Below are 27,697 nucleotides of genomic sequence, written 5' to 3' on the forward strand. Positions count from 1 at the left end.
ACCCCTGGGGTGCAGGGTCCAGTGCTGTCTCCGTGGGTTCATGTCAAGCTCCTGTCCTGCCTGCAATAGACTGTGCCCAGTGGGAAGGTCAGATTTCACATGGTTTCCCTTCTCTTAGACTCTTATCGGTTCTTCCCCACGATTCCAGAATCATGCTTAATATTTGGACCATGATTTCATTGTGCAGTTTATTTTCAAAGTTCCTTCCTTCCTTCCTTCCTTCCTTCCTTCCTTCCTTCCTTTTTCTTTTTCTTTCTTTCTTTCTTTCTTTCTTTCTTTCTTTCTTTCTTTCTTTCTAACTTTTATCTGTTTATTTATTTTTAAGTAAGTTCTAAGCCCAACATGGGGCTCAAACTCATGACCATGACATCAAGAATTGCTCACTCCTCCCACTCAGCCAGCCCAGCACCCCTATTTTTTTAATCATTTTATTTTATTTTTTTTATATGAAATTTATTGTCAAATTGGTTTCCATACAACAGCCAGTGCTCATCCCAACAGGTGCCTTCCTCAATGCCCATCACCCACTCTCTCCTCCCTCCCATCCCACATCAACCCTCAGTTTATTCTCAGTTTTTAAGAGTCTCCTATGGAATTTAGCAAAGTTTCAGGATACAAAATCAATGTACAGAAATCAGTTACATTCTTATACACTAATAATGAAGCAACAGAAAGACAAATAAAGAAACTGATCCCATTCACAATTACACCAAGAAGCATAAAATACCTAGGGATAAATCTAACCAAAGATGTAAAAGATCTGTATGCTGAAAACTATAGAAAGCTTATGAAGGAAATTGAAGAAGGTATAAAGAAATGGAAAAACATCCCCTGCTCATGGATTGGAAGAATAAATACTGTCAAAATGTCAATACTACCCAAAGCTATCTACACATTCAATGCAATCCCAATCAAAATTGCACCAGCATTCTTCTCGAAGCTAGAACAAGCAATCCTAAAATTCATATGGAACCACAAAAGGCCCTGAATAGCCAAAGTAATTTTGAAGAAGAAGACCAAAGCAGGAGGCATCACAATCCCAGACTTTAGCCTCTACTACAAAGCTGTAATCATCAAGACAGCATGGTATTGGCACAAAAACAGACACGTAGACCAATGGAATAGAATAGAAACCCCAGAACTAGACCCACAAACGTATGGCCAACTCATCTTTGACAAAGCAAGAAAGAACATCCAATGGAAAAAAGACAGTCTCCTTAACAAATGGTGCTGGGAGAACTGGACAGCAACATGCAGAAGGTTGAAACTAGACCACTTTCTCACACCATTCACAAAAATAAACTCAAACTGGATAAAGGACCTGAATGTGAGACAGGAAACCATCAAAACCCTAGAGGAGAAAGCAGGAAAAGACCTCTCTGACCTCAGCTGTAGCAATCTCTTACTCGACACATCCCCAAAGGCAAGGGAATTAAAAGCAAAAATGAATTACTGGGACCTTATGAAGATAAAAAGCTTCTGCACAGCAAAGGAAACAACCAACAAAACTAAAAGGCAACCAATGGAATGGGAAAAGATGTTTGCAAATGACATATCGGACAAAGGGCTAGTATCCAAAATCTATAAAGAGCTCACCAAACTCCACACCCGAAAAACAAATAATCCTGTGAAGAAATGGGCAGAAAACATGAATAGACACTTCTCTAAAGAAGACATCCGGATGGCCAACAGGCACCTGAGGAGATGCTCAACGTCGCTCCTTATCAGGGAAATCCAAATCAAAACCACACTCAGATATCACCTCACGCCAGTCAGAGTGGCCAAAATGAACAAATCAGGAGACTATAGATGCTGGAGAGGATGTGGAGAAACGGGAACCCTCTTGCACTGTTGGTGGGAATGCAAATTGGTGCAGCCGCTCTGGAAAGCAGTGTGGAGGTTCCTCAGAAAATTAAAAATAGACCTACCCTATGACCCAGCAATAGCACTGCTAGGAATTTATCCAAGGGATACAGGAGTACTGATGCATAGGGGCACTTGTACCCCAATGTTTATAGCAGCACTCTCAACAATAGCCAAATGATGGAAAGAGCCTAAATGTCCATCAACTGATGAATGGATAAAGAAATTGTGGTTCATATACACAATGGAATACTACGCGGCAATGAGAAAGAATGAAATATGGCCTTTTGTAGCAACGTCGATGGAACTGGAGAGTGTGATGCTAAGTGAAATAAGCCAATACAGAGAAAGACAGATACCATATGGTTTCACTCTTATGTGGATCCTGAGAAACGTAACAGAAACCCATGGGGGAGGGGAAGGAAAAAAAAAAAAAAAGAGGTTAGAGTGGGAGAGAGCCAAAGCATAAGAGACTGTTAAAAACTGAGAACAAACTGAGGGTTGACGGGGGGTGGGAGGGAGGGGAGGGTGGGTGATGGGTATTGAGGAGGGCACCTTTTGGGATGAGCACTGGGCGTTGTATGGAAACCAATTTGACAATAAATTTCATATATTAAAAAAAAAAAAAAAGAAAATTCCCCAAACATACAAAGTGCTTGTGTGAAAAGGAAGTCATTATTATGCTGATGATTATACCCAGAATTGCCTTTTGTTTTCTCCTCCAAGAAGCCAAGGAGGTATACACATTGCCTGGTCTCTTCAGCTGAGTTTTGGGAGGAGTCAGCCAGGCTGTCTCTCTGTTGCCTGTGACTTCTGGGGCTGCTGTCTCTGCCCTTTGGAGCTCAGCCCAGCCTGTGCTGCTGTTGGCTGTAGGGTGTATGGAAACCAATTTGACAATAAATTTCATATTTTGAAAAAAAAAAAGCAAAAAAAAAAAAAAAAAAGAGTCTCCTATGGTTTGGCTCCCTCCCTAACTTTTTTTTTTTCCCTCCCCTCCCCCATGGTCTTCTGTTAAATTTCTCAGGATCCACATAAGAGTGAAACCATATGGTATCTGTCTTTCTCTGTATGACTTATTTCACTTAGCATCACACTCTCCAGTTCCATCCACGTTGCTACAAAAGTCCATATTTCATTCTTTCTCATTGGCATGTAGTATTCCATTGTGTATATAAACCACATCTTTATCCATTCATCTGTTGATGGACATTTGGGCCCTTTTCATAATTTGGCTATTGTTGATAGCACCGCTATAAACATTGGGGTACATGTGCCCCTATGCATCAGCACTCCTGTATCCTTTGGATAAATTTCTAATAGTGCTATTACTGGGTCGTAGGGTAGGTCTATTTTTAATTTTTTGAGGAGCCTCCACACTGTTTTCCAGAGCAGCTGCACCAGTTTGCATTCCCACCAACAGTGCAAGAGGGTTCCCGTTTCTCCACATCCTCTCCAGCATCTATAGTCTCATTTTAGCCACTGTGACTGGCACCAGCACCCCTATTTTTAAATATTTTTTGGGGGGTTTCTATTGCTTGTCTTTTTTTTTTTCTCCTTGATAAGAGTAAATGCATATATCTGTAGACTAAAAGTAACCTTACCATCTATTGTGTGAAATCACAGCCCTACTCTCTTCCCAGTATAATTTTCATTATTTTGGAGATGTCTGGCTGTTCTCTCCGGAAGCTTCCTGGATCCTTTTTTCTTTTTTGCCTTAAACTTTCACAAAAATGTGTCTGACCTTTCTTTCACCATTCACAGTGCTGAATATTCTGCAGATACTTCCAATCTGAAGATTTCTGTGTTCTGGAGCCGAGAGAAAATCTTCTATTATTTTATTGATATTTCCCCCCCCCCCATAACCTTTTAATCTTTGATTGACTATGTCTTTTACTCTTTATCTCTTTGTAAATTTTTATGAGGAGGGATTTTACTTTTGGGGAAGTGCTTTCAAATTAAAGTGGGTGATGGGCATTGAGGAGGGCACCTGTTGGGATGAGCACAGTGTGCGTATGGAACCCAATTTGGCAATAAATTGTAGTTAATATAAAAAACAAAACAAGACAAATCATTCATGTAGTAAATTGTTATTTTAAGACTTTATTTTAAAATAAGTATCTAAGGGGGTGCCTGGGTGGCTCAGTCGGTTGAGCACCTGACTTTGGCTCAGGTCATGATCTCAAAGCTCGTGGGCCTAAGCCCCGTGTCGGGCTCTGTGCTGACGGCTCAGAGCCTGGAGCCTGCTTCGGATTCTGTGTCTCCCTCTCTCTCTGCCCCTCCCCCACTCACATCCTGTCTGTCTGTCTCTCAAAAAGAAACATTAAAAAATGACAATAATTAAAAAGCAAGTAAATAAAAATAAATAATAAAATAAAAAATAAAATAAAAATAAATTAAAAAAAATGAAAACTACTTGATGTTCCTTTTTACGGTATTCTGTTTTTGTCTTATGGGCGCAATTTCTTCTTGAAGACTGGATTTTTTTTAGAGTTCTCTTGTGACTTCTGAAATGCTCATGTTTCCCGTGGACTCTTATTCTCTGTGTGTATTCTCTTTCAAGGTGCTGATCTGTCTGATGATTCTGGCTATACTTTCATATTTAAGGATGAAGGACCGGGTTGTGGCAAACTGTCGGAGACAGTGACTGTGCTCTTGACCAGGCCATTTTACTCCTCCATCCGTCTCCCCAGGAATGAGAAGTGTGCCTGGCAGCTCTGTGTCAGTGAGTAGGGCTCCTTGGCTGGAAGATTTGGCATTTAGATGTAGTAATGGCAAGTTAGCCGTTGGACTGGGCTCCCCCAACCCAAATGTTAAGTTGAGGACAGCTTTGTTTTGAGGCACCCACATCCATACTCTAGTCTTGGTCCCATCCAGAAGACCTGTGATTTCCTCCTGTACACACACGTGTGCATGTGCACACACACACTCACATGCACGATGAGTGTACAGAAACTTCAGTGCCCCTATCAACCATCTGTTTTCTGTAATGCAAGTGCAGTGAATGCCTGGCTCTAAGTGAAAATGCAACAGTTGTTTTAAAGGACTGTATCATAGCAGTGTATAGCTTTACATATTTACTCCTGAGGATTCACCCTCATTAAGATACGGTCTCGGTACCCAAGCAGCTAATAGTCTATCTTCTAATGGAAGATAACATGTGTTATCTTTGTTAACATGTGTAAACAAATCGCTGTAATAAAGAGAGGTAAGTGCGATAGAAAGTGTTTCTACAAAATGCTGGCTGTGCTGAGGAAGAGACATTGAGTGTGAACCAGGGGTGGGGGCAGGGAGAGTGGAAAAGCTGCAGAGAGCATGAGACCCTGGAGCTGGATGCTGAGATCTGAATCCTGGGTCTCCTTGGGCAAGGACTTTGCCTGCTTCCTCCCCCGTAAAATGGGCATATGACCCTAGCTCTGACCTCACAGGGTTTTTGTGGGCATTAGATGAATTACTTACATACGATAGTTGAACTCAGTGCATATTAGGTCCTGTTGTCATTGCTATTATTTCCTGATGTGGCCTTGATGGGTTCAATAGCCACTGAAAGGGCAGATGGTTATTGCTGGGAAGGTCATCCCAGTGAGTAAGGGCACACTTGGGTGTCCCTGTGGTTGGGGTACGGGGCTCTGGGGCGTGATTGCATCACGGGAGGCCCCGGTGCAGGCCGAGGTGCGGCCACATTCTCCTGCCATCAGTTCTGCTGGTCTTGGTGTGCACAGAGTGTCAGGGGGTCTCTAACCTACATACACTCTAAAACCTGTAGGGACCCCATAGATGGCACGGACAAGATAGGAACAATAACATACACACGTGTCTCCCTTCAGAAAACAAGGTGGGAGGGGATGGGATGGAAACAGCTGAATGACAATTGTCCTGGCCTGGGACCAGGCTGGGGTCCAGAATGGACTAATGGGCCATTGCAAGAGGGGTTCAGCTTGTAGGTAACTTTGAATTACAGGATGTGGTCCGATGTGTGGAAGGTTTAGAAAGGCAGATTTTCGAAAGAATGAGGGTAAGCTTACTAACCACACAGAGCCACCGTAGAGACATGGGGGTGCCCTGCGAGGCCACAGGGCCCATCACTGGGGCATCTGTGCACTTGCTGGCGGGCCCGTATCATCTAGGGCTTGGACCAACTGCACACGTCTGGGCCAGAATCCATTCGGTCCCTCTGGTTACAGAGTGAGCGTGGCCTTCCCGGCTTCCCTCCCCAGCCAACGGCCATGCACTTACGCACTGCTGTGGGAATGTCAATACTGGGGCCGAGAGGCTGGCTCCCAGCAAGAGCATCACACTAAGGCTCTAAGACCATTCTGCTCTCTAAGCCCACTCTGGCTTTAAAAAGTACCCGGGCTGCTCTCCGTGAGTACACATGGTCTACGCTCTTTTCAAAGATAAAACTGTGCTGCTCATTCTTCTGCTTCCCGAGAACACCTGCAATCCCTCCCGAGGGCATCGTGAGGGGCCTCGCAAGTACCTGCCCCTCAAAAGCCTGGGCAGGACAGGAAAGATGGGGCGTGTGTTTTCGGACTCAGCTTCTGCTCTCTCTGTATCCTGGTTTCTCTTAGGTCTTTGGGGGGAACAGAGCTGCTGTTTTATGGCTCTTATCATGCTTGTACCTACAGCTTCCCAAGCCCCGCCGACATGATTGTTCTTTCTAGAGGCTTTTACAACTCAAGTCTCCTCCAAGAATCATCGGTACGAGGCTTCAAATGATGTTGCCTTGAACAGATGCTTGGGGCTTGTAAAAGGCTTCAAAGAATAAAAGTAAAATGCTATGTTCACAGCAAGGTGAGAACCTGAGGAACCGGGATGGTCTCTCCCCTATCTGGCCAGCGCCCCTTGTTGACGATCTGGTTCGCCCTGCGTTTCCTGCTGGACTGTGCACAAGGAACATCGTGCCCCCAGAGCGCTAACCGCTTCGTTTATTCTTCCGTGTCGCCGGGGGAACCTGAGCTTGTTCGGCCTCAGGACAGAGACTCTGAGGGAGTGACAGGTGCACCTCAGATTCCGCTCGTTCACATATTTTATTTATCCAGGGAAGGGAGACAGAAAAGAGAGACAGAACTGGAAGGTGGCACAGATTCTGAGAGAAGACCGCGGTCGCGCGTCCCTCCGTCCGGTTTCGATCCTCAGATCCAGTGAAAGTGCATAGGGACGAGACGAGCGTCTTGCCGCAGCGTGAAACATCTTACTTGAGAGAGAAAACCCTTTTAGAAGTTGATACCGACTCACCTCGAGGATGGCTTACTTTTGTCTTTATAAAAACACGACAGCACTGGGTAAACTGCTGGGGTTGGATACTGACAGGTAAGTAGGTGCTGACTCAGAGTTTTCTGGGAGTGCAGATCTGAAACGGTCCCACTGAGGACGTCGCAGACATGTCCTTGGAGAGACACGAGGACACACAGGAAAAGGGGAATCTCTGACACCGCAGTCCGGGATCTCTGTCACACAGATGGGGAAACTGAGGCAGGGAGGTTAAATCCCCCAAGGTCACACAGCTAGTCAGTCGTAGCATCTCGTTCCCTGGCCCGTGGACACTGCATAGATACCCCTAATGTTAATTTCTTCCCCAAGATTCTAAAGTTGGCAATTTTAGCTTTCCAAGTGCGGAGACAAAAAAAGAAAGAAAAAAACTGGAGAAAACAAACAAGCAAAAGATTTGTGGAGAACTCCGGTACGTTCGCATCTGATCTCAGTAACCTCATGTTAAGATGCGTTAAAGGACTAACGTTTGGGTGACAATCACTAACGCGGGAGACGACAGAGTCACGATAACTGGGGGAGCTCCCAAGGGCGCCCGGGGGACACACGGAAGCACCCTCTCGGCAGCTTGGTGCAAGCAGACAGGTCGCCTCACCCCCACCTGAACCACCTGAACCACCTGCACGGAGCACAGGTGAGCTCAGCGCCCGGGCCGCCCGTGGCCGAGCCCCGGCGGGGGGCCAGTGAAGCCCAAGCCCCATCATCTCAAAGCCCGCCCCCGCCCCCTGTGAACACCGAGTGACCAGAGAGGGGAGCCTGGGGTGGGGCGCATTTCAGGTTGCCGCTACAGGCTGCACATTTTGAACCCTGGACAAAGTGACCGGAATCTTGGTTTCCCCCGGGCCCGGAGCTTTTGTGACGGGCTGGGCGTGGGCCTTGATGTCTGCAATTCGCTCTTTAAACTTCTGCTGAAGGAACTTTTCTTCTTGGGAGTAGCTCTTGGCGAACACCGACATCAGCAGGCACCCTGCCATGGACGTGCCCCCGAGGCAGAAGAGAACGGCCCCCGCCAGCTTGCACACGTCAAGAGCGCTGTTAAACTGGACAGCATGGGTGTCGACCACCACAAAATCGGCTTCGCCAAAGGCTTCGATCTTGGGGGGCACGAGAAAGCCCGCCGCCAGGACAGTCAGTCCAAGGATCACGAAGACCGTGCTGGAGATGAGTCCGACCTGGAGAAAGACACAGCCAAGCAGGACAGGGTGAGCTCGGTGCTTGGGCTCTCCCAAGCCCTCCCAGGGCAGGCCTCGTTGTTGGAGGGAAGTTAATATTCCATTCCCACTCACCCCAAATTTTAGGAGAAGCCTACATAACTTCCCAGTTATAAAAGAAGGTGAAGAGGGACCTTTCTGATTTTAATACCGACTGGAATCTGCAGCACTGCCCTGATTTTCCCTCTGAGCTGTTCGTACGATGCTTTGCAGCTGACAAGGCCACCTTTGGCTTACGTGGTCTTCTTCGGTCTTTGTTTTTTTTTGGAAATATCTGGGTTAAAAAAATTCTTTTTAAGGTCTTATTTTTGAGAGAGAGACACACACACACACAGCGTGCGAGCAGGGGAGGGGCAGAGAGAGAGGGAGACATAGAATCTGAAGCAGCCTCCAGGCTCTGTCTGAGCTGTCAGCACAGAGCCTGACGGGGGGCTTGAACCCATGAACCGGGAGATCATGACCTGAGCCGAAGTTGGGCACTTAACCGACTGAGCCGCCCAGGCGCCCCTCTCCTTTGGTCTTTGAAGAAGACTAAAGCAGGCCTGACATCCAGGAACTAGCCTAACTCTATCCACTAGACCTTGATGCCGTGGGAAGCTGGCCGGGAGCTCCCAGCGATGCCACATTGTTCTCCTTTGACAGGATTTGTGTCACAGAACATCAACATCAGACAGGCTCCCTCTGTACCCATGACGAAGTGACACAAAACAAGTCTGTGTCATCATTTTGTCTAAGCGCAGGCAAAAACAAGGTCATTGTGCAAACCACAAAATATCAAATGCCTTCCCTTCCCCCCATTCATATAAATGATGGCTGCTTCATTACCAAGTACAGCTTTAGTCCCACCCTGGTCTGCCCTCCCTATAGATAATACTTATTAATTATTTATTATCCAACCATAGAATCAGCCCTGACAATCCAGAGGGAACTCTGGCTCCTGTAGACCCCCTCCCCCCAAATCGCCCACCCAAGGCCCACATCCTAGAATACATCCTTCCTCATCCTCTTACTGAAATACCCTAGGAGACCCTCTGGTATCACCTCTCTCACTGTGATGAGTGATAAACTCAACTCGTCCAACATATAGGTATCTTTCTGGTGATTTGGACGGAGGTCACTGGCGATCATATAACTATTCACCCATTTCCCAAGTTAGTGGGAAGGAACCATGATTGCTAGTTTACAGGTCAGGAAATGTAGCCTTGAGGAGGGTAGGTCACTGCTAGCAAGTGGATGGAGGGATGGATGGATGGATGGAGTGGGGGAGGGATGGAGGGAGGGAGGGATGACAGCTAGCAAGTTGCGGAGTCAGGGCTAGAAGCCACAGATGTGAGCTCCAGGCCAGTGTCCTTTCTCCTCTCACATGTAGTTATTTGGGCTCCCCTTGCAGATGTTGAGAAGCTCTAGGAGTAGCAGGTGGAAGATGAGACTGCGTCAGCTCAGGTTGGAATAGAATGGAACACACTGAAGAGGGAGAGTATTGTTTGCTGTTTGGTGGCTTGGAGGTTGGGAATGAACAGATCCAGGCTTGGGTTCCAGCACTGCCAACCAGGACTTGAGTCATATGAGGAAACTTACTTAAACACTCTCACCGTTAATCTCCCCATCTACAAAATGATAAATGATAATCATACCTACTGCCTCGTGGAGTTCTAGCGAGGACTAAGTGAGGCCATGCTCAAAGGCACTTAGCCCAGTGCCTGGCTAAGCAGTAAGTAGCTATTATGGTATCTACTTGGAAATGCATTCTTGTGAAATGTTGGCCACAGAGCTACAACAATCTCTGGGCACTTGGACCCCAGAACAGCTAATATAGTTACTTATTTTTTAAACACATTTTCATTTTCTCCTATTCCTAGCCAAATGCATAACACCATTTAATCTAGAGCTTTGAATTTAAACTATATTTATTTAACTTATTTATTAAGTTTCAGGGTGATACATCAGTAATTCTTTATTACTTTGGATAATAGAAGGAAAACATATTCACAAATCTGTCGGAGAGCTAGCTAGTATTATTGGGTGTCTATGAAGACCTAGGCACAGTGTTTGATGTTTTTCACTTGATCATCACCAGCATCTTACAAAAAGTAGGTATTTTTTTCCCACCTCACCTATAAGACCCTGGGGTTTGTAGGGTTGAAGAAGTGGAGGTCAAAGTCCTATAGCTAGCAGGTGGTGCGACTGGGCTCGAACCCAGGTCCCCTGCTCCACTTCTATTCTCCCCACCATAGTTCACCAGTTACTATTTGTACATTATCTGCTATTATTATTATTTTTAAAATTACAACAGAGTTTTAGTCACCATATAGGGACAGATTTCCATGATTGTAAAGAAACTGGAAAAGAGTCAATATAATGTCTTTTGAAATAAAAAAAAAAAAAAACCCAGAAACTATTCTACATAAGATTTAAGCACTATAGGAAAAGTTGGGTTGTAAAATATAATATTTTGGATGGCTTTCTACATTTTTCTAAAAATGGAGGCAAATTCACCTCCAAAGACTAACCATTATTTATAACCTGAAAAATGAGTCACATTGGAAAATTCTGAATGCATAAACTAACTTAAATATCCATGGTGACATGCTTCATATGTCACTAAATCACCTTCCTCCTTGAGAACTGGCACTAATTCTCAAACAGTCAGGACTCTGCAGGAACGTATCCATCTTGGGTTCTGGGGTTCTGAAGAGCACCTAAGGTCAGTGCTCAGGTCTTCTATTTCTGTCTTGATCACCGCATCTCGCGTTCCCGCCTTGAACTCTATAAATATTCCTAACTGACTGGCTGGAACCTCCAGGCTGCTGACTGCAGAGCCAGGTGACTGATTCTCAGAGCAGCGCTGCTCCCCAACTGAGCAGTGCTTTATCGATTAAAATCCAGTCCTGGAAGCTCACTCAGAAGCTACAAGGCGAGCCACGCTTTGCAGATGGCAGAGCTCTGATCACTTGCAGAACTGGAAAGTGGCTGGCCTCCCTGAACCTTCTCCCTTTTCCCTGTTGAGTCAGAGTGTCAGAGAGGGGCCTGCCCTCCGTGGAGGGGGGCACGATGGTGGCCAACAGCCAACTCCTAGGATCTGGGAGGTGCCGTCCACACAAGTCTAAAGGGGACCTTCAAGACATGTGGCCAGAGAGGACCCTCAACGTTGTGAAAACACGCCAGGAAGAGCGAGGGATGGTAGGACTGGAGGGGCAGCCATGGCATCTGAAGAACGCTATGTCTTAACTGAGAGTCTGACAGCGTGACAGGGGATGATGGGATGCATCGGAAGGAAGAAAGATTTGGGGAGTGATGCCGTACAGAGCCGTAAAAATGGTCCCGGGACACAGTTCCAAGTTGAGGTGGTCCTCGGTCTACAGGGAAGGGGGCTCTATTAAATAGAGTTTTAAAAATGCAGCGCAGAGGTTCTTAGGGGCCTGGCTTTATGCAGAGAACTGGAACACCATGGGGTGAGGGGACCCTGGGACCTGGCAGGGCAGCCTGGTGCACCTGGTGGTTAGCTCAGCCCAGTGCCAAGAGAGAAGGGCCTCTCTCAGCTGTGACAGACCTCACAGATGGCCACGAGGACAGGGACTCCTGGCTGTGGGGAGGTGGGGGGGATGTGTGAAAATCCAGTGTCTGCGGCTGGAAAGGGGGAACGGACAGGGAGGAGGACCTGGATTCCAAAGATCCTGCTGCTGGAGGCCACCAGCCAGAGCCTGCTGGAGCTCTGACCAACGTCCCCGTCACTGTCTCTGTGCAAGCCAATGAGGTCGGAGCACACCTCTGTTTACTCCTCAAAGCAGGCTGGCAGCCAGAGCAGCGGGTGCAGATGTTCGGGCAGAGAGGACGTGGTAATGACCACTGGAAGCCAGAGCTAGCAGGGCAGGAGGAATGGGGAGGAGCCGGACAGAGCTGAATGTGGAAAGAGCCAGCTGGCCTCCAGGTAGCGCTCAGGGGAGGTACAACAAGACAGAAGTCAACCCCGAGGGATGTCCTGGCCTGACCTGCTTGTGGGGACCCTGGGCTTTACAGAACAGCAATCCCCGCCTGGCTGTGGTCCAGGTCCTTCCTCACACTTTACCTGGCCACCCACGTGGTCTTCTGCCCTATGGAGGCTCTGTCCCTCCAGCCCGTGAACAGTCACTTGTTTCCATCTTCCAAAGCGATTCCGGATCCTTGAGTCTCCCTCTAGCTACTGCTTGAACTCATCCAACCCTTGATATCCGAGCTCAGTCCCACAACTCCACTGAAGCTGGTTTCTCCGAAGTCACTAATGACCTCCTCATTGTCAAAGCCGATTCGGGTTTTCTTTTCTTACTTCATTTAAATATTCTGTGGTCATTGATGTTAAGCACTGGGGTCTTCTTAAAACCTTCACCTATTTTCCCTGACACAACTGTCTCCTGTTTCTACATCTTTAATGACTCACTCTCAAACTGTTTTGCCAGATGTTTTTAAATTATTGGCGTTCCCCAGGGGTCCCCCTTGACCCACATCTCTTGTTCAAGATGATCTCTCTAGGGTCGAGTCTCTGGCTGTAGTTTCAACTCCTACTGATACACTGATGCCTTCCAATCGCCAGCTCTAGTCTGGATTCCCTTCCTGGGTGCTAGCCCTGTATTCCTGACAGCCAATAGGAGGACTGACACAAAAATGTCCCAACGGCTCCTCAGACCCAAAATATTCAAGCTGTCAGCACAGAGCCTGACACAGGGCTCGAACCCAGGAACCATGAGATCGTGACCTGAGCTGAAGTTGGATGCTTAACTGACTGAGCCACCTAGGCGCCCTGAGCTTCTCTCATTTCTAGTGTAAGACCAACTCCATAATATCTAGCAAAGCTTTGAAGAAAAAATCTAAGACAGAAGTTTAAACTCTGACTGAGCTCAGGGGGGAAACCGGAGTGATTGGGACAGATGGGAGGAGGGTCTTGAGAGAAAAGAGAGGGGCCAGAGTCACCCTCACGGCCAGTGAGGCTGCGGGGGTGGCAGTCTTACTTTGCACCTGCACACTGAGTGGAGCACCCTTTGAGAGGTCTCTGACGTGGGCTGAGGAGAAGGTAAGGAGGGGAATGGCCCTGAGGTAAGCAACGCATGATCGGGGGTGAGTGGACAGCTCCCATTCCTTTATACCTGCCTTACTGAGGTGCTTGGCTGCACAAGCAGGTGGCAGCAGCCTTAGTCAAGGTCAAGTGCAAGGGTAAGAAAGAAAAGTGCCACCACAGCCTGATGGATTTCTGGGCAGCACAGTGAGTGGTAGGGAGTAGGTGGGACCAGGTCACAGGGGCTTTTGCAGACGGCAGGTGTTGCAGGCACTGGGATAAATTGGTTGTGGCTGAGGCAACCATGTGGTGATCCAGAAAGCCTAGGTTTATGAACTTGCCCCCTTGCTGTACTCAAGCTGGAAGGTTCTGGAGAAATTTCTATTTTTTAATTTTTTATTTAGAGATTTCGATTTCAAAGCCTTTCCAAGTCGTCTGTGATCGGGCCCTAGTTATACATTCCCCCGTTCACCTCTCGACCCCTCTCCTCCAACTTCTGAATGTTTGCCCCGGGCGTACTGAGCTGTCTGCGGTTTCCTGATCGTGCCATCATCTCTCACACACAGCTTTTGGAATAGATTTCTTCCTAGCAGGATGCCCAGTTCCCACTTGTTCACGGGTGATCTCTCTGGGGAGCCATTCTCCAGGCTGCATCGGATCCTCCCTGCCCCCCAAGTCCCTGTGCTCCGGGTAAGTACCGTGACTGCTTTTAGGGCCATGTTTATCACGTTGTATCGTAACTGTCTGTGGACAGGTCTACCTTCCTTATTTGTCTGTGGGCTCCTTCAGGTCAAGGCGGTATCTAACTCACAAGTGAAGAGTAGGGTCTTATTCACAAATGAATCCCAGAGCCTACCACGTAACCTTATACATCGTGGACATATAAACATTCGTGGAAAAGGAAAGAAGGAAGGATGGAAGGAAGGAAAGAAGGAAGGAAGGAACAACCTAAGGAAGGAAGGAAGGAAAAGGAAGGAAGGAAGGAAGGAAGGAAGGATGGAAGGAAGGAAGGAAAAGGAAGGAAGTAAAGAAGGAAGGAACAAACTAAAGGAAGGAAGGAAGGAAGTGGAAGGAAGGAAAAGGAAGGAAGGAAGGGAGGGAGAGAGGGGAAGGAAGGAAAAGGAAGGAAGGGGAAGGAAGGGAGGGAGGGAGGAGGGAGGAGGGAGGAGGGAGGATAGCATTGTGAGATACAGGTTGTGTAGATCCACGTGACAGGGCAAATATTCTAACTCGGGCCCATGTGACTCAATCTCCATGCTCATTAACCCCTCCATGCTGCTGCCTCCTAAGGAGCTGGCTTAGCGGCAGAGTCCTGCTGAGGCACCGCGGACTTAGCCCCTGGCAGGAGACCAACAAGACGTTAGCCCCACGTCATTGGGAACGCGGAAATGGGAAGCCCGTAACTTGAACCACCTACAGATGCAGTTTGAAATGAAAGAAAAATACCATAAAAAAGAATCATAATGGAAACGTGCACAATCAGTGCTTTTCTCTGTATTGATACAAAGCACTTCATAAACCCGCTGGAATACATTCACTCGTATTCCCCAGGAGGAAACAGAAGACCAGTTCGTTTATTCCCTTGGTAGAGGTGAGTCTCTAAGACCATGAATTCCATGATTTCTTAGGTGATTCAGGTTGACTACAAGCTTCTGAATGCCCAGTCTGGTGTTTTGTGATTAGGATCTGGGTCTAGGATTTGGATTATGCTGAAATATCATCTGGCACAAGTCCAGGAGGCCATGGACTTTTGCCTGTTTTTAGACTCTGAAGTAGGTCCAGCACAACAGGGAACAAATACTTGTGAATCTTGTTTGTGTAAACTAGAAGGGAGAAAGTCCTGAAATTCGAGTTCTGGGGTTGGTAACTTACTGCAGGTTCTTTATTTTAAATCCATACCTATATCTTGTCTGACAGATTTACAGCTTCTCCAATCATACCGCGAGTGCTTTGGAACCATGAGAACACTTTCAATATCCTGTATGACAGTGGCATTTTACGCTCTTGGCACAACAGATCTGTCAGGCAAATATTTGTTTTTTTGACACATAGGAAAGCAACCACCCACTTAACTGGGTAAATACAAGATGTGCCAAGCTTGGCTATGTATTTCGTCTGTCCCCGCCAGTAAGGATTCATCAGAGATGACATTTCTACAGGGCAAGGATGCGGGCTCAACCAATTTGAATACAGACTACATGACAGTAGTGAGATGTTAAATTAACGCAGGTCTTGGGTAATCCGTATTAACAACTATGTTACCCAGTACTTTATTTATTAACTAGATTTCAAATTTTATTTCCAGTTCAGGACCCAGTGTGCCATATGACATCTGATAATAGTAGCTAATACACGAATGCTTGAGTGCACACTAGACATTGTGCTGAGCTCTTTGTAAGTATTATCTTAATTACCTCTCACAACTTTACCCAGTAGCATCACCATGAGGGCCCAATAAGGTCAGATAACTTGCCCAAAGGTACAGCCAATTAAATGGAAGAGCGGAGGTTTGAACCCATGTAATCTGGGGACAGAGTCTGTGCTCATAACCAGTATGTGACACTGCCTCTTATTAAACTGTATTGCCAATACATTGTAAGTGTCGGACAATATCAAGGTAAAACACTCTGGGATCTTCTGGGAGAGAGTTGAAGATGATCGGGATCCCCGAGCTGGAGGGGACCAGAAGCCCCGCCCTTACAGCTGCGTCTTCTCAGCATCACTTCCTAAATCCTTTCCCTTTTCTTGATTTCTAAGTGTTCAGACATCCCAATGCCCTCTTCTCCTCCATGTCCATATTCTCTTCCTGGGTCATCTTGTCTAGTCTGGCGCCTCTTATATGTTCTGTATGTCAGGGATTCCCAATCCGTGAGCTGCGTTTCAAGCGCCACCAGAGAGCCCCACTCACATGTCTGATGTGATCCCCACAGGCAGCTCTGATGTATCATGGCCATGGTCAAACTCTTGGTTCCCCACCGTCCCCACTGCTCTCCCTGTGTTCCTCATCCCGGAAAATTGTAACACCGTTCTCTAAATGGCTCAGGTTGCGTGCTTTGGAGTCATGCTTGACTCTTTCTACTTTCGTCTACTTCACTGCACGTCCTGATGGCTTGCTCTTCAAACTTCGTGCTAATTCGGACTACTTCTCCCCATCTCTACTACCACCATCCAAGCCATCATCATCTCTTGACTGGATTCTTTCATAGTGTCCCATATACCCTTGTCCTCCTATAACCTATTTTCCATACTGTAGTTAGAATGATCCAGTTAAAATATCAGTCAGATCATGTCACTCCTCCACTTAAAATGCTCAGGTGGGCTTCCCATCTCTCTCAAGGTAAAAGCCAAGGTTTTCATTATCATCCACAAGGCTCTAAATCATCTGTGTCCTGTTATTTTTCTGGATCCTTTTCCCCCCTCTCAATCCACTCCAGCCAGACTGCACCTCTTTGTTACTTTTCAAACACCAAATCTGTTCCCATTTCAGAGCTTTGGACTTGCTATTTTCCTGGCCCAGAAGGGCCTTCAGCCAGGTAATAGGTCTGTTCCCTGCACTCATGCTGTTATTTGCTAAGTGCCGTCTCCTCCAAAGGGCTGTCTAGGATCAGCACAGTAAGTTCCAGGCCTCTGTCACTCCCTGCCCTCTTGTCCCAGTTTATTTCTCTCCATAGCAGCTGTCACTACCTGACATTCTCTCATGTGGTTTATTTGTTTATGGTCCGTTCCCCACAATGGGTTGCAAAGGGCTTTCTTTTCTGTTCACCGCTTTAACCTCTAGCACTTTGCAACTTCTTGGCACGGAGCAGGAGCTCACTGATGACACGATGAGTGACCGAATGCACTGTCTGGTGGGGCGCCTTCATTCAAAGAAGCTGGAGCTCACAGCCTCACGAGCACGGGTCTGGCAGAGGCAGGGCTGGCATACTGACCACTGTATTATGTCTCAGCATTAACTCTCTCGCAGCACCCAAGGATTCCTTTTTCATAATTGCTGTAATTTGTTAAATGATAATTACCAAGCCTATGCGGGGGGTCGGGGGGGCTGGAAGTGTATAATGTTTTGCCTATGGACGTCCTCACGGTTGATGAATTTAGCGGCACATGAATAACAGTAGCAAAAATAGTTAACAATGATGACAGTGATACCTATTTATGTTTAACCTCTTTCCTTACCTTCCAGAATACTGAGCTCCACCTGTTAGGTGATCTCTGGATCTGGAAATCATCCTCATACTCCCAGATCGAGGTGGTACAGTCCTCATAAAACTGGTGCAGGTAGGACCGGACTCCGTAGCGCTGGTGCCCGCCCTCAGGGGCAGCCTGTGCTTGCTTGGTCCCACAGATGTTGCTGCAAGAACTCATCCTTCCCAGCTGGAATGACAACATCCACAGCCATCAGCCCTATGAGCTCTGGCTTCAGGATTAAAAGGCATATTAAAGGTGCGAACCAGGCTGAGTAACGTTAGTCTACTTGAAAGTCTATTTGAGCTTTTCTTAAAAGCTGCTCTGCTTTTCTACTTAATGCAAAATTACCCCCAAACACTCAATGACTAGAAACTGGTTCTCCATAAATGAAATGAGACATAATAGCACAGCTCACTTAAATTATGCAGAAACTTAAGCATGAAGCACACGAACGAAGGCAAGAAGCTGAGATTTTTCACTGTGTTGACAAGAAATCTTTAATCCCGTAGAATCCAGTCGTCTTTACACTCACATGTTAAAGAATTAGGCAGGTACTCTCCCTTGCTACAGATGGAATTTGTCTTGGGTTGTCCTCTCGGATGCTTAACCATGTTCCCTTGTGGAAAATACATAGTTTACTCTTAGCAGTTTGCAGTTTTGCTTTTAGATCTCATGGATCGTGTTCTAACATCTTAGCTAATGGTCAGGTTGTACAGAAGCTGTGTTTGAAAGCTGCTGAGCAGCGACGCTTCATGCTTTATTAATCACAAATGGCTCAGCCAATAATTTACACCTCACTGACTCTAACACTAGATATTTAAGTCGTTATTTGTGGATACATCTGTCCATGTGGGATGATAGAGCATAATGGACAGGGTAGACCCAGCCTTTCACTGCGTTGCATGAAGTGGCTAGTATATGCGAGAAGCCAGGGGATTGTTAATGAAAGTGCATACTGGGTGGGCTGTTTGGGTCTCTGTCCTCTTAAAGATGACAATTTCTGGGGTTCCAGTGTGGCTCAGCCGGCTGAGCATCTGACTTTGGCTTAGGTCATGATCTCACGATTTGTGAGTTCAAGCCCCACGTCAGGCTTTGTGCTGACAGCTCAGAGCCTGCTTTGGATTCTCTGTCTCCCTCTCTCTCTGCCCCTCCCTCACTCTCTCAAAAATAAATATTAAAAAAAGATGGTAATTTCTACCTGATTTGACCTAATCAATACCCTTGGAGAGAAGCATTTGGTTATTAATTCATGGGGGAAAAAAAAGGAATTGTTGAGAGACAGCAATTTTGGTGAGTGAGGGAATTCTCAGTAATTCTCTGTTTGATATTTGGTTTCCTTCTCTCCATACAGGCAGATAAATATGTAGCTGGAAATGTGAAATACTTGTTTCGATTTTCCAGTTATCCTCCAGATGGTTTTCCCTGTGTGGACATAGTCTCAAAATAACAAAGTGAGGAACGATGTAGAAGGGGTCTCACAGAGCCTGCCTTGTAATCCAGGCTAACAGAAGACATATTAAATGTTTCTAATTACTTATCAAGAAACCACATAGCGATATGTATCTATCAGCAAGGAAAAAATTAACCTAAAGGTCCGGCAAGTGCCCCTGTGTGGCCACTTAGTTTGGTTGGATAGAATTATGCGGCAAAAATCAAAGTTGAAGCTAGAGATAGTTAGCATTTTCCTGTCCCATGGCCACAAAGCGAATCCATAAGATTATCTTGTAAGGTGTGCTGTTAGCCAAAAACAAGTTCTGGTTAGAAAATGTAGTCAAATTCATGAAGAAAATGGCCCCGATCTTAGAAAAATGATGCAGACATATGCTACTGATGGTGACCTCATATTTTTAAGTGTTGGTCACTATGTTTAGTGGCTTTCTCCCTGTTTCAGATATGGCAGCCAGGAGAAATCACCCAGGAAGAGAGGGCAGGGGAGGAGATTAAAACATTTCTTTTCTAACTTTTAAACATTTCACAAGGATATTATTTCATAAAAAATAAAGATTTTAGAATGTACTTTGCCTGATTAGAGAAGCAAAGCCTGATGGATCTAATTCTTTTGTTAACCTAGTTTCCGTATTTTAAATGTTAGGATGATCTCTTCAGTACTTTTAACTTGATGCTTACACAATGAAGATGATTAATAAGGGCCTATTACTAATGATACATAAGTAGGATAATATTAAAGGCACTTTCTTTTAAGACACTGTAATAAAATTTCGGTCAAGGGATGAGATGGGAGCCATATGTGACTAATTCTGCTTTGTCATTGAAGAAACTGAGGCACAGGAAAGTCATCTGCTAAAGGTCACACACCATGAGTCAGGGAGGAGACGAAATGTGACAATACCGAAAGCTGGAGTGTGGACTGAATCATGTACTTGCATCATCAGACCGACTCATCCAAATATGTATTTTCAGGTTTCCTACAAAGCCTCAGAGACTTTAATATGGAGAAAGGACAAAAATAGGACAGGAGCAAAAATAAATCCCTCATAGCAATAGTAGGAGTTATTTTCCTTCGATGCTGAAGTCATTTTTTCCCTCAGAGTTGAGCTTCGATGCAGAGCAGGGCTGTGACATATTGTAGTCCTACCCGCACAGCTGTTTCCGATACACGAGGTCGAATGTTTCTGCTTTATAGGATAAGACTCAGTAATCCAACTTTGTTAAACAAAATATGGGTAAAATCATAAAAGAGACAGAAAGTGTCATAAAACAAATGTTCTTTCGGCTTGAGTGATGGAAGGCTCTACTCTAAGTCGGAATGGATTTCCAGTGATGTTAGATACATTCCAGGAAAGGAATCCCAATGGGCCTTATTTACTTCTCCAGACATACAGAGCACAAGAACATGGCCTATGCTTTGCTAACCACACAGGACACAGAATGGGTTCTAATCCTTGTTCTTGATCTACAATGTATTGGTCATGATATGGCAGGCAAACTCATTAACCTCCCTGAGCTACGGTTTTATCCCCCTTAAAATGAGATGGCTGAGCCAGATAACCTCTAATTCCTTTGAGATACTTTTCCAGGAGTCTTTGGTCATGCATTTACAGAAGGAGTCAATTATTTTTGTGGGATAAACACCTGGGTCTACTGTTTTCCCACCTCCTCCCATACTCTCACTGATGGATTGTCAGATTGTCCCCAATTCTTGACCATTATAGTACACATGAAGCTTCAGTTTAAAAGAGCGTATAAGCTATTAGCGAGGCCAATGACTTGGTATTAAGTAGCCTAAATGGCTGTGTATTGTTTGTCTGTTTAACAACTTACTTCAGTATTGCGTATGTTGCCTAAATGGTACAGGTGGATCGCAGGTATTACAGGTTAGGCTCCAGATGCCCAGAAGAAAGCAAACATCGTATAAAACAAGTCAAATGAAGGTTTTGGTTTCCCGGTGCATATAAATGTTATTTTTACATGATCCCATCGTCTATTAAGGGTGCAATAGCATTATGTCTAAAAACATGTACATACCTTAAGTGAAAAAAAAAAAAAAACTTTATTGCTAAAAAATGCTAACCGTCCTCTGAACTTTCAGCGAGCCATAATCTTTTTGCTGGTGGAAGGTCTCAGCCTCAATGATGGTGGCTGCTGACTGATGAGGGTGGTGGTTGCTTAAACGTGGGGATGGCTGAGGCAATTTCTTAAAATCAGACAACAATGAAGTTTTCCACATCAATGGACTCTTTCTTTGAGTTGAACTCTAGTGATCTCTCCAGAGGTGTTGATGGGCCTACTTTCAATATTGTTGTGTCTCCGGGAATAGGGGGGCCCAAAAAGAGGGAGACAGATGGAGGGACGGCTGTCAGTAGAAGAGTTAGAAGACACAGGACATTTATTGGTTAAGTTGCTGCCTTATATGGGGACACTTCCTGGCGCCCCCAAACAGTTAGAATAGTAGCATCAAAGATCACTGATCGCAGATCACTGTAACAAATAGAGCGGTAATGAAAAAGTTTGATTAAATCTGACAAGAATCACCAAAAATGTGACACAGAGACAGGGAGTGAACAAACGTGTTGGGAAAATGGCGCCGATAGACTTGTTTCACCACAAACCTTCAATTTGTAAAAAAACACATTCTCTGCGATGCACCTTTAAGCAAAGCGCGCATGAAATGAGGTGTGCCCATAAGTCTCTGGGGATCTTAGAGGTTCCATACATCTTTCCAAATATGTAACTTATTGAATTCATTCTTAGAGGAGAATGATCATGAGAAAGAACAGGAGTTTTAAAAGATATCCTGTTACAGTGAGGATTTTGGTACAAAAACCTTACATTCCTCATAAGGAAGCCACTAACTTTTTGTCCCAATAAAGAAAATGTTACACCTATTTACTTATGTATGTAAAAAATTTTTTTAAAAAAAACATTTATTCATTTTTGAGAGGCAGAAACAGAGCACGAGCCGGGAAGGGGCAGAGAGAGAGAGGAAGACAACAGAATCTGAAGCAGGCTCCAGGCTCTGAGCTGTCAGCACAGAGCCTCAGAGCCCGACGCGGGGCTCGAACTCATGAACCGTGAGATCATGACCTGAGCTGAAGTCGGACACTTAACCGACTGAGCCACCCAGGTGCTCCTAATGCTACGGCTATTTAGAATCTACCTGGTTGACTGACACCTCTACTATCAAAAAGAGGATATATGGTGTCACTTCATAAAGTCACTTTAAAATCTGGGTAATTAGTATGTAATAAACTTGGGCTGATAAGGAATGGAAGGTATGTACAAAGGCTTTTTAGCTTGGCTCAGCATGTACTTAGTGAGCAAGCTTTCATGAGAAATCTGGTGTTTGCAATCTGGATAGCTAGAGTAGCAGCTGCAAAAACAGTAATGTTGTATCTTTGACTGTCGTTGAGTGACGGATTCTGGAGGGCTCTTTTCTTCAGAGAAAGCCTTAACGTCCCAGGAGGTGCGTGAATGGGGGGCGTGGGTGGTGAGTGGAACTCTTCTCCAGGGTTGTACTTAAATGAGTCCATGTGAGTATTCCTTTTATAAACACCCCAGGGAGCCTGTTGTGTCCTGGATGCCAGCATGGCCATCATGATGGAGAACAGGCAGCCTTAGCATCTGGCTGTTTGGTCATCTATGAAGACGGAGTTATTTTCATTCTCTGGGAAGGACGTTCTAGGTGTTAACAGGTGAGGACCCATCCATGGTTGTTTTCTTCTTCTTCTTCTTCTTCTTCTTCTTCTTCTTCTTCTTCTTCTTCTTCTTCTTCTTCTTCTTCTTTCTTCTCCTCCTTCTCCTTCTCCTTCTTCTTTTTTATTTCTTTTTTAATGTTTATTGATTTTTGAAAGAGACAGAGGCAGAGTGCGAGTGAGGGAAGGGCAGAGAAAGAGAGGGAGACGCAGAATCTGAAGCAGGCTCCAGGCTCGGAGCTGTCAGCAAAACTGACTGAGCCACTCGGGTGCCCCTTTGGTTTTCTTCTTTTTATAACCTGTCTGTGGTATCTGTCTCAACTGTATGTAGTTATACATTAAAATGGGTATTCAATTCTTGGCAGTACAGCACACCTATCATGTCCCCCAGACCCACAGGCAGAGACAGTCAGACCTTAACTCCCCACCCAAACTCTTCTGAGAGGCTTCCTGGAATTAGCACACTCAATGTCGGCCGTCTATTACTCTTTATCTTCTCGTCCAAATTTCTTTCTTTTCATAGTGCTTGTAACTATCTGGTGCTCCATTACGTGGTCTATTTGTTAATGGTCTGACAGACTGTGTTCTTGATAGACTGTGAGCTTCATGAGGGTAGGGGCTTTTCCTGTCCTGTTGACAAGCACTTTGAGTTGAAACTTCTTGGCACAAAGCTGTACGTGGGTTGGTGCGGATGATGGCCTGAGTGGTCCTTCCTTTTTCATTCCTCCCTCCCTTCATTGTTTTTACAGCACTAATTATGTGCCAGACTATGAGAGGATAATAAGATGAGTGGGGCAGTCTGCTCTCAGTGGACACTTAGATTAGATGGAGAAACGCTTCTGAAGCAAGAAATGCAACAAAAGGGGGCACCAAAACCAGGTATTTGCAGTGAGTGGTGATTTCTCTGTGCACATGCTAAGAATGCCTTGAACAATTCCTCTGTCAGCAAGTAAACCCATATTCGTATTATTATGATCTCTATGTCTACCAATACATTACAGTACCAATTTGCTGGAAATTTGAATTTCAGTCAAGTAAATGCAATTACTTTTTATTTTATTTGGAAAAGGTTCATAGCCATGGAAATAGAAATAAGTCTTTATGCCTCATGAAACTCCAAGAACACCACAGACTTTATATTATTTGTCTTCATGGTCTCCTTGAGAGAAGAGAGGCAGAAAATTGAGGCGCCAAAGAGATTAGTGTTTTCCATGGCTCCATGCGTGAGTCAGTGGTGAGGCCAGGCACGGGCCCTGTTCTATTTATTCTCTTTGAAATATCATTCAATTTTTCATACTGCTTTTCTCTCCCATAAAATCATTCTGAGATAATGAGAGTGAAGTTGCCATTAGAGCCACTGTTCCACAGAGCCAGTGCTGCAAGGTATAGGCACAGACCTGATTTAGATCATCGATCCAACACCAAACCAAAAGGGCCAACTTGCTTAAAGGACTCAGTTAGCCTCAGTGTGGACACAGGAAGGCATGAGAGCCTACTAACAGGTTTTTCATTTTTAAATCAGGCATTCTGGAATTGCATAGGCATGACCTTAAAACTTGAAAATGTGTTTCTACCAACAGATCATTTCAGAGGTATTTTATTGTCTTGGAACAGTACCGGTAGGGATTGTGGCTCCTTATGATGAACTTTTTAATACCTTCTAAGTCAGGGGATATGTAGCACTTCGACAATTTTTTAAAAAGGGATAATGATATGCAATAATCTTATTACTTTACTTCTTCAAGATGTGTTTTTAAGTAAGGCATACAACGTCAAAAACCAAATGGAGAAGAGAAAACCTATAATCTCCTTAAACCTCTTATCTACATGAAAACCAGAAGGTGCTTATGAATTTACATGTGACAAGGTTTGAGTCTCACCTTTGAAGTTTTCCTCTTCCTCTTCTCCTTCTCCTTGTTAGTCTCTGACCTTTCTTTCTTAACGGCACATCCTTCAAACCTATTTAAGGAAAAAAATCTCTGCAGAATGCGATACAGATAAAAATCTAAATTTCATAAGCCATTCTTATGACCTGTAGAGAGTCATTTTAATGTTGACGAACATATTGATAAAGGACTTCTTGTTGAAGAGTGGGGAGATACTTGTTTTCACAAAAGTATTCATATTTTATAACTTTTCAGGGGGTTCTCATGAGACTTTTACAGGGTAGATGAGACAACATAAATGAAAGGGCTTTGTAAACTATAACACACTATACACATACTATTCTTATTTTGGTACAATTCTATTCCACTACTCAATAATACCAACTAGACTAATTCATGTGTATTTTAAAAATTCTAAATACAAAGTTTGTTTGCTCCCTGGGTACTCTAGAACGGATTCGTTGCCTGTTCCATTATATTATAAAATACATTAACCTTATAGCCATTGTATTTTCTGATCTGTTTACATGCATTTTAGACTTCTTAAGGTTCTTTAGATGATTTACTCATTGGGTTGATTTTTACTCCTATATCCATTTCTTCCTATCAGGATCATTTTACTTTCCATCTGCCTAAGAAAAGCAGGTGCCCATGCAAGATTTAATTAAAAAGCCATTGCCAGCTATAGAACTATTGGCTTCCTACATTACTCTAATCATGAAATAAAATAATAGCTGGGTGATGTTTTTCAAGAGGTCATTAAAAATTCTTTCTGAAGAATACTTCTCCATCCATTTGCAAGAGAACCTCAAAGACTTGAGGTGAGCAAACCTAGGTGAGGCCTGACAAACTGTGTTTAGTATTTCCCAGTTTGAGTTGATATGAACCACAGTCAAACCTTCTTCAAGACTCACTTCTTTGCTCTAAAATTTTGTTTTGCAGATGGTATGTGAGCAGATTTTGGTGAGAAAAAGGCAAATTTTATTAGAATCCTGGATCTGGATAAGTAAAAGAAAACAAGTCCTCCCCCCCCTCCCTCCACTCCCTGCCCTCACTCCCTCTCTCTCTCTCTTTCTCTCTCTCTCTTTCTCTCATCAGTGCCTGTCTCTCTCATTTAAACGTCCTTTCATTTTATCTGTCGCCTTCCCCTTTTCTCTGAAGGAAGTGACTCCACACATGCCCTTCACTAAAGGCTGGCCTGGTCTGGAGCCCAGGGATCTCTCCAACGTGCTGAAAACATTTCTGCTACAGAGCCAGGAGCCAGTAATTAAGTAGACACCAGCTGTTTAACTCCAGCTCTGTTTTCCTTGAGGTCATCAGCTTTGGTCTCACCCCCACCCAACTCCTCTTTCTAATTAACACAAAGAAGTAGGTCCTGAGATTATATCGAAGCACTCACGTATCTTTGAATATGGCAAAGGAATGGGGAGGGCAAGCGAGGGTTAAATTCAGCTCGGAAAACAAATCAAACCAGCTTTGCAAACTCCAAATACGTACATTTGACTCTTACCTAATATATAACTTTTCTTTTCTCCCGGGAAAGTTTTCCCTGTATACCTCCCCACTTCTTACGTAACACAAACCACAAACCACAAAAGCATGGAGTTGGCGACCCCTAATTTGCATGTGTGCACGGATTTTAATGTGCATGCTTTTTAAAGAGATGTGTCCACAAATAATAGACGTGAATGAGTAAGGGGTACGTGTGACAGACACAGAAAGAACATGAATATTTGTGCGCGAGGAAAGAGGAAGGAGAGAGAGGGAGGAGAGGGAGAACCGGAGAAAGACGAATGGAGCGTAGAAAACCGCTCCTGGGGTCCGCAAGGCTTTACCTGTCCCCTCCGATCCCCTGACCCGTGGAGCAAGTGCAGCCAGCTAGCCGCAGATCTCTCGCTGGGGTCCCATCATCGCCGCCGCCTTCGCCGCTGCCGCCGCCGCCGCAGCTCCCGCCTTGCGGAGCTCAGCCCGCTGGTGATTGACAGCTGGGCGGCCCGCGCGCCCGAGGCCCGCGCAGCTGCGGCGGCCGCCGGAAGGGCCACGTGCGTCCGCCGGGCGCGCTCCGGCGGCGCGTGGGCGGGGCCCCGCCGGGCGCGTGCGCCGTCCGGTCTCCGCCTGGTCGCGCTCTGGGAGGGAGGGGGGGGGGGAGGGCGGCTGGCCGTCTGGGCGGCGGGTCGCTGTGTCCTAGGGAAGCGTCGCAGCACCCGGAGCATGCTCTGCCCTCCTGCCCTCCTGGTGCCTTCTCCCGCCCAGCACAGCGCCTGGCCACAGCAGGTGCACTGCACGCTTATTTTTAAAGTGAATGTGTGCGTCTTGCGCCGCCGCCCCATTTGGGATACATTTGGGGGTGTGCAGAGGCTTCTACGGACTCTTGAGTTTTGTCCTTGGTGAGACATGAGGTGAGGAGCCCCTCTGAAAGAACCTTCTGGCAGTGTCACCCCTGGGCACATTCAGCCCCTCACCTGGTCCCCTGACCCCAAGGTCATGGGGTGAGATGGAAGAACGGTCAAGAGAGTGAATTCAGTGATGCTCTTCAAGGAAAACCCCACACACAGATGCGGGAAAGCAAGAGCACACTAGAAATTACCTGTGAATAGCTCGGGAAATGTGTGTAGGTGTGGGCGGGTTAGCATGTGAATACAATGACCCCTGCTTCTGGAGACTCTGCAGACCACTGGTAAGTGGCATTTAATGAAAATGATCGCTGAAGTAGTTAATACTCGTGCAGCCATTCTGCACATACAGTAACAACACGTTACATGTATATAGTGCTTACTGTGTGCCAGGCAGGCATTGCTATAGACACGTTAGGTATATATTAATTATATGCGTATTAAGTCGTTAAATCATCACATCAACTCTATGTACGGGGGAGGCGTATTCTTTGTTATTCCCATTTTTCAGAAGAGGAGGCCGAGGTATAGAGAGGAGCCACTTGCACCCACCATGACACAGACTCACAATTATCTGTCACAGGTCACACAACTACTAAGTGGGAGATAGGACTGGAATCTATAGATTTATCTCCTGGAGGGGACGTAGGGGATACGTGACATGGTGTCTGAAAATCACTACAAAGCAACTCCATCTTCATGAAACGGTGAG

At 45.4% G+C, this 27,697-nt stretch overlaps 1 protein-coding gene across 2 annotated transcripts; it reads right to left on the reverse strand.

Moving 5' to 3' along the window:
* Positions 1-6,879: 6,879 nt before the first annotated feature.
* NRSN1 (neurensin 1) lies at positions 6,880-26,593 on the reverse strand. 2 transcript variants are annotated; one of them, XM_042937230.1, is made up of 4 exons: positions 26,428-26,593; positions 24,587-24,665; positions 17,542-17,739; positions 6,880-8,303 (listed from the first exon to the last, which is right to left on the reverse strand). In XM_042937230.1, exons 3-4 carry the CDS (start codon positions 17,728-17,730, stop codon positions 7,905-7,907), a joined length of 588 nt encoding a protein of 195 aa, XP_042793164.1. In that variant the 5' UTR covers positions 17,731-17,739; positions 24,587-24,665; positions 26,428-26,593; the 3' UTR covers positions 6,880-7,904. The 2 variants fall into 2 exon arrangements, with proteins under 2 accessions (XP_042793164.1, XP_042793163.1); XM_042937229.1 differs by lacking the exons at positions 24,587-24,665; positions 26,428-26,593 and having other exon boundaries at positions 17,542-17,754.
* Positions 26,594-27,697: the final 1,104 nt, after the last annotated feature.

The sequence above is a fragment of the Panthera leo genome, chromosome B2 (assembly GCF_018350215.1).
Source record: "Panthera leo isolate Ple1 chromosome B2, P.leo_Ple1_pat1.1, whole genome shotgun sequence".
Lineage (NCBI taxonomy): Eukaryota > Metazoa > Chordata > Mammalia > Carnivora > Felidae > Panthera > Panthera leo.